Genomic DNA, 7,837 nt, shown 5'->3' on the forward strand with positions numbered 1-7,837 from the left:
TTCCCAGCAGGGGATAATAGAAGAACACTTCTCACATTTGACAACAGTCCACAATTTTGCTTCAAAAAATCAAAATAAATAAATCTGCTAATTAAGTCTATATCATTCTCTGGCTGTTATACCACAAATCTTTAATTTACTTACCTACAGACTTTGTGACAGAGGCTCTGAGTTCTCATCAGCTCAGTGGACAGTCTGTTTCTTGAAGTAAGAGCCCAAAAGGTCAGGTATGACTGTTGGCAAGAAGGACTTAATGCAGCTAAAGGGGTTAGCTGGTCAAGTATTATGTGGTTCCTTTCTGCCACAAAAGTTTCTTTTTTATTTAATGTCCATTGATATTTTTTCTAACTCAAAATGCTTTGTTTAGAAGACTTGGATGAAAAAACAACCTTTTTTTTTGGAAAAAATAATTGTTTATTTAGTGAGGAAGATGATATCTCCTGGGTTTCTGGGAGCTTGATTGAGGTTTTAGTGAATTTGTGATGTAAATTAAATAGGAATTAAATTTCTACTGATTAGCAAAGGAGGGACAACTTGCAGCTCAGCCCTGTAATTGCTGAACAGTTTGTACTCCAGTTGGAATCAATATGGATTTAGCCTAAGCTAAGGACACTGATTTGGGTCCATCATCATGTAACACTAATTCATTTCCAGATCCACTCAGAAATCAGCAAATCCAATGGTTGTTGAGTAATGTAGAAGTGTTGTTAAAACACTCAAATCTGTTGTTGACATTGACTGGAATTAAGGAATTTGGAGTTGGCTTGTCCATTTACAGGTGAAAGCAAAGTTGTATAGCAGTGGATACTGCTGGAATTCTGTGCTCCACATCAACACCAGTTCTAAAGATCATGAGGAGTGTGTGGCAATAGTGACTGATACTTCTCAGTTCACATAACCTAGTTTTTGGTATGAATCAGAGAAGCTGTAAGACTGCTGGTGTTGGGTTTAACCAACATTTAAACACACATTGGTCTGCAGGCAGTGAAGTATTACTGGAACACCAAAGTTTTCAGGCTGGACTCTTGCTAGTTGCTGAATGTAATTACAGAATTCTGTCAGATCAGGAAATTTCTCCAGTTCCTGGGTTGTTGGGCTTTTATAGATACTTTGCTGCTAGTCTGATTGTATATTACACTTGCATTAAAAAAACTACAACTGCAGGTCATAGCTGTTCCTTATGAAATATAGATAAATGAGGTAATAGAATATCTTTTTATTGCTAATACAATGCTACCTATTAAAATTCCAACATACAGTGTCCTAGATGATTGACTCTATTCTGCCAGTTTTGTAGCTTTCCAATTTGAGCATCCTGAATGCTGCACCAAGATGATAAACAGCCCATTGCAGGTCTCTGCTGCTCCAGGTTTTAAAGACGACTTCTTTTGCAGTGTTTCCTTATGGAAGCTAAAACCTGTTGAGTAAGTGGTCCCAAAAGTCCTTTGAAAACACCACTCTGGGACCCTTAGGCATCACGTTCTCAGAAGATAGTGATGTATTAGCATTATTTTCCAAAGCTCTGGCTGCAGCCAGTCTTTTACCTGATAACATGTCAAGATGATAAACAGCTTATAGTTGGTCACACAACTGTTCAAAACACAAATGAGCAGTCCTCTCCCCAGGGCTCCCAGAGCCCGTCTGTCTTAGTGATGTTCCAGTAGGTCTATAGCCTGTGCCACATAGGCAGCCCAGAGTTCCTTCTGGGAAGGGAAGATGTCACCTTCACAACCCCCAGCTAGTAGATTTTGTCACATGGAGCAACTACCCTGGAGTCAGCTAGGTTGTGCACAATGTTTTAGTGACACATTCCTTGGAAAATGCACTCAACTAGATGAGATGGTGGTGCACTGTCTTGTGGTTACAAGGTTGTGAGCTGTGAGCTGCTCACCAGCTTGCTTGTTTGCCTGCCATATGATTTGCTCTGGGCGTGTGCAAGGTGAGCTGAGAGTTTGTGGGAAGTGCTGCTCCCTTGTGCCAGCTCCTGTTAGACGAACCAGAGTCTTCAGCTTACCTCCAATGAGGATGGGATTAACAACATCAGGGGATTTTACAAGCTGAAATTCAGCTGCTAGTTTTCTTCAGCGTGTATTTTTCAGCTGAACATGTTTGGCAGACCTCAAGGTTTTGCATAGGCACAGATGAAATCAGTGTGATGTAATGAGTGAACATCAGCTCCTGTCACACAGAGGAAGTGGAGCAGGGTGCAGATAGGATTGGAGATGTGTTTAGACTGATTGTTCTGGTTTCTTCCTCACTAGGACAAAGAAGTGAACCTGGAGCAGGTCCATAGACGCATGAACAGTTTAATCGATGAGGACATAGCCCACAAGCAAATCTCTCCAGCGTCCATTGAAATCTCAGCCTTGGAGATCGGTGGCATGCAGCCAGCTCAGACCCTGGAGCCAGTACGCGAATACCAGAACACACAACTTTCTGTCACCACCTTTTTACCAGAACAGACAACTCATGGTGCCAGCAGGACACTCACAGCTGCCTCTGGCAGCAACCTGCCGCTGCCCTTGAGCAGCTCAGCCACCATGCCCTCCATACAGTGTAAACACAGGTCACCAAATGGAGGACTATTTCGTCAGAGTCCCGTGAAAACCCCAATCCCAATGTCTTTTCAGTCTGTGCCGGGGGGAGTGATTCCAGAAGCAATGGAGCCATCGCATGGAACATCCATATGATAAAAACAAACAGTAAAACAACCAGCAAAGCTTTTTAATACAAAATTTAAAAGGAAAAAAAAAAATACAGAACAGACTCTTACATTTTTTCTTGTATATACCTGTAAATAATGAAAGAATGAAGTGGGGTAAAAGTGTATTTTGAATATTCCCAATTTTCAAAATCAGTAAAAAAAAAACAAAACAAAAAAACAAACAAAAATGTATGAATGACTTTGTAAATTTTGTTCTATATGAATAAAAAGGCAAACTACTTGTGATCGTTCTCAAGTGCCAAAGAAGATCAGTTACTGGGACTGAGGGCCGTACTTATTTTTTCCCATGGATTTCAACACTTACTCCTTTACTGTTCTTTTGTTTTTGTTTTGTTTTTATAAGAGAAAAAAAAAAAATCTGTTTCTTGCTAGAAAAGTTCAGAATGCTCAGATCTCTCCCCAGAACCGCATTTTATAGTCAAGGTGGCAATTCGCTCAGAGAATTTAACAGCCGGTACTAGCATTGCAGTAGCAAATGTTTCAAATGTAAAGTATAACTAAAATCCAACAAAAAATAAACAGAAAAGAAAAAAAAATCCCTACTTTTTCCTTCTAACAAGGATTTAAATTTCCACACAGTTTCTAAGTTTAAGCACAGGGTTATTGAGTTGTGTTTCTATATGTCTGCTGCACTGTGTTGTGCTTTTTATTTAGGCCTTCTGTGTGTTGTTATATATATAATAGATATTTTATATCTACTATATATATGACGTATGTATTACACATATAAATGCTTTGAGACACAACAGGCTCTAGGTTAAGGAGAAAGCTTTTACGAACAACAGATCAGCATTTTTTTGTGTGTGTGTCTTGTGTACATGAGTGAAAATAGGGGGGAACCAATGGCTGAAAGGAGTGAGAAAAGGGAGAGCTTTAACAGGCAGGAGATAATGGCATTGCAGTGTCTGTGCCCTCTGGTGCCGTATCTTTCTTTAAGATTTCAAGGAATTTGCTGCATAATGGATGCACCATTCTCTGTTGAAATTATATCCCTGAATGACAAGGCTAAGCTCATGACTATAAGCACAGTTCTGCTTTTTTTCCCATTGATTTTGTAAAGAGAAACATTTTAATGGCCGTGTTTATAATCTTAGTAGAAATGGTTGAATGGTTGTAAAATGCGCATTTTTTTTTTGTCTGTGAGACACAATCTGACAACAAAGACAGAGCAACACATATAGCAAACTTAATGTCTTGTTCTGCAGTTATTACCAGTGCAATTTCACATGACAAAAAAAAAAAGGCAAAAGAAAACCAAACCAAACCACATTGTTTCCTTCCCAAACAGCATGTCCAATATGATTGATCCTTGTCTGCCTTGCCTGCAGTTGCTAATGGACCATCACTACCTTTCAGAACTGGGATAATTTGGTGTCTTCTCCAATGTATCCCTGTAGCTAGGCTGTAATTTCCTTTTGTATCCAGATTTCTTCCCTTTATTAGAACACTGCTATTTGGAAATGCTGTAGATCTCGGTGCAGCAAAATCACTGCCTACACTAAGGTGAGAAATTGTGTTTGAAGAGAGGGGAAAATATATTCACATCCCAGGAAAAGTCAGCAGGCAATCTGAGTCGGATTTTTGGATAAATAAACATTCCATTGACAGCATCTAATTTGATTTGCATAATTATGCCACAGGTATCTTTTTGGGATGACAAAAGTCTCTGAATGTTTATATTTCTGGTTTAAGCTGTAGGGAAGAGAAGTCAAACTGTGATACAAACCCAGCCTAATGGAAGAGCATACTCAGCATCCTACTTTTTTAAATGAGGAAAACTGATGGTGCACTTACAGAAGGAGTGCTCTTGCAGGGATTAATTTGTCTCTGTTGTCAAGCTGGTTCCTCATGAAGACAGCGTGATTTTGCAGCTTGGCACAAATGGCACTATTTGCTTCAAACTAATTAAAAATGAATAATGCTCTAGTCAGCTGACTAGATTTATCCTATTTAGAGACTTGGCCCATACAATTCTGGGAGTTTTTTCTTTCTTCTTTTGTCATACTTATTGTTATCTTAACAAATCTATGGTCATAGGAAAAAAAAAAGACATTTTGTGCCTGATTTGTTCCCACCTTCCACAAAGACACTAATTAGTTATTGCAGACATAGCTGTGCAAAAGGACTGTGCACATCTAGGTACCTGTAAAGACACTTAGAACAAAGTGTGCAACTATTTGCTTTGGAAATATCCATAATTTTTATTAGCAGTTCAAGATTTTGGTAGCAACAGAGGAACATGCTCCAGAAGAGGGGGAAGAAGATGCTCGCGTAGCTACAAGGTTACAATCTGCAAGCTAAAGCTTGGCTGGAGTGAATATTCCCTCTTCAGTGCAACCAGAGCAAGGAGGGCACTGCCCCTTGTCCTGAGCATCCTCCAGAGATCCACCAGAGCACAGGTGGGTGGGCAGCTCACTTGGCCACCTTGATTGCAAAGAGAATTGCCCAGCCGCAGCCTTCTGGAAGGTCAAAAGCCACGGTAAGCTGTGGCTCTGCACCAATACTGTAACAAAGATGGTCTGAGCTGCTCCCTGCTGTTTCCCCACTAAGCATGCTATTTATTTGCAAATCTCAAGGCAGGGGATTGCAAGCATCCTTTACTGAGGCATCATTGCTTTCATAAAACATATTAGATCTTTTTCATATGATAGTCTAAACTACTGTACTAAATAAACCAAACTGCATTTGTGGACTAAACCGTGAATACAGTTTATTTTTACACTTAACTTTGAAATTCTCCATATTCATTGTTCTTCAGGCTTAGTCTTGCCACATGCTGGTATGTTTGGAAGTGTGGTTTAACTTAACAAACTCTGTAGGTCCTCACTGATTCTTATGCATAGAATGTGACTCACCTGTTTGAATACTCTGCAGGATTACATCTAGAATGACCGGAATCTTGAAGAATGAAACAACACAGTCCTCTTTCAGAAAAATATTTAATCGTGTGTAAGCCTTATAGAAAGCAGCTGCTTTATGCACAGGTTAAGTGCTTTGCTGATTAGTGATGGAGTTAAAATTCACCTCTCATTAAATATATGGCTAATTTTAAGCAGGTGAGCGAGCTCATCAAAATCTCTGGGACTATTCAGTCACCTAAAGTTAACCATCTTGAGTGCTTTGCTGCACCAGGGCCTATGCTGTGAACGTAGGAACCTGCAATGGATCTGTCACTGTCTAGCAATTACTTGTTTATATAAAAATTAGCAATTCATAGCTTGAGCTTGTCAATCGTGAGAGGAAGCTGTTAAATGTTTCATGTGATGGTGGTTTGGTTTTAGGTTATTTAATCAAATCGCCAGGTTCTCCTCTAACATAATCGATGTTTCTTTCCCCATAACTTTCAGTTTTCAAAGTAAATGCAGAATGTATGATTTCCATATTCTGTCTCCTGTTTTGTATTTATATCTTCATTTTGACAGATCAAAGCATTCACTTTCTATATAATGTGTATTCACCAGACACTCATGCATATATATATCCTCATACATGCGCAGTTACTCACAGAAGAAGTGAGAAATATCATTTCCATGTGATGTAAATGAGCATAAGCTCAAAACTGTCACAGAGCTGTGCTTGTTTACACCATCTGCAATTTTGACCCTTCACTTTTAATGCCTGGCAAGTCAAAGTAGAAAAAACTACAGAAATTCCTGAAAACTTTGAAGACCAAATTGTGCCCTTGATTTTCAAATGGAACTTGCCCCTGAGTGTGTTTAAAAAACGGAATAATGTATGATCTCAAATATTCCAGCTCCTCCAGGAAGTTTGCGCTGCAAAGGTGGCGGTACATGGAATGGAATTTGAGTGCCTATACTTTCCTTTTATTGTGCTCCTTTGCTGATGAACTTTCGCGAGTGGCACAGCACCTGTTGTGTGTCTTGTTCTATTGATCCATTAGTTTTAGAAGTTACTTTTTTTTTCATCAAAAATGTAAATCTGTTTCTTCTATTTGCTTGCAATCCACGGGCAATCTGCTTACATTCTGAAGAATGCATTGCTCTTATTTCTTAATATGTCATGTTTCCTATTGCAATGGAGAGAAAGAAAACGTAATTGTGCTTTTTAATTTCAGAGTCTAAACTTGATACATCTTTATGCTGAGTTACAATTACATGTGTGCAATATTTGTCTTGCATAGTAAAATTCCCAGTATCTGCCTTGCTTTGATAATCATTTCTGCACTGTGGATGAAGTCTCAGCAAAGCAACTCACTTTCTCTTAATCTGCTGATAAAATAAAACACTTAAACCTGGGTTCTCACCTGTGTAAATCAGCATCCCTCCAGAGTGAAAGGGTGAAGCCTACTGAGTAGGTGAAGATTCGGCTCTTAATGTCAGACTTGAGAGCATTGTTTCCCAGAAAATTGTAATCAGCAATAGCTCTGAAAAGGAAAATCTTTTGAGAGTCTCAAAAATGAACCTGAAAGAGGAACATTTATTACAATTTTGAACACTTAACATGGACCTGAGTTAAAACTATATCCTGAAATAGCTTAGAGAAGAAATTTCTTCTTAAAATGTATTCAAATTTAGGTATGCCTCTCCTGTTGGGTTGGTGGCAAGTGGAGCATTCCTTTCAGAAGAAATCATGTCACTGGAGCAGTACAGCAACCACAGTGCTCAGACCTTTTAATTTTAATTCATTTTGCTTTACTTCCTCAAACTCACATTGTGAGCAGCTAAAGAATGACACAGATCTACATAGATTTAGGGGACTTTGTGTGAAATTTTCCAAAGAATCCACATCCTTTGGTGACACTGGGGAAATAAAAAAATTAAAAAGGAGAAAGTTAGAAGAAAACTCTGAAGAGAAGCAAAATTAAAGGCAAAAATGAACATGTAGTGAAGGTGGAGGGAGGAAGGGGTGGTTACATTTCATGTGTCTGGCAGAGCTGTGTTACTTGTATGAGAAGCCTAGATTCCATCGTACAAGCAGTTGACTTGGTTACTTATTATTTGTCTTAATTTTAGGAAACAAATAAAACCAGCTTTTGTTCTACCAGAAACAGTTGTTACATTATTGAAGAATTAGAATTGTTTGGTGATGCCAGGGTTTTTTTGCTTCATTCTCACTCAGCTGGGGAAAATGAACTTTGATTGGTGATGTGCA

At 38.8% G+C, this 7,837-nt stretch overlaps 1 protein-coding gene across 2 annotated transcripts in view; it reads left to right on the forward strand.

The window, feature by feature from the left end:
* The window catches only part of GRID1 (glutamate ionotropic receptor delta type subunit 1), a 564,846-nt gene extending 557,232 nt beyond the window's left edge, over positions 1-7,614 (forward strand). For both annotated transcript variants that reach the window (XM_068140036.1, XM_068140037.1), the window contains one exon: positions 2,262-7,614. In XM_068140036.1, the coding sequence (XP_067996137.1) occupies positions 2,262-2,690 (429 nt within the window). In that variant the 3' untranslated portion in view covers positions 2,691-7,614. The remainder of the gene's footprint in view (positions 1-2,261) is intronic.
* Positions 7,615-7,837: the final 223 nt, after the last annotated feature.

Source organism: Melanerpes formicivorus, unplaced genomic scaffold, assembly GCF_026170545.1.
Source record: "Melanerpes formicivorus ecotype bairdi unplaced genomic scaffold, bMelFor1.0.p_v2 SCAF_6, whole genome shotgun sequence".
Taxonomy (NCBI): Eukaryota; Metazoa; Chordata; class Aves; order Piciformes; family Picidae; genus Melanerpes; species Melanerpes formicivorus.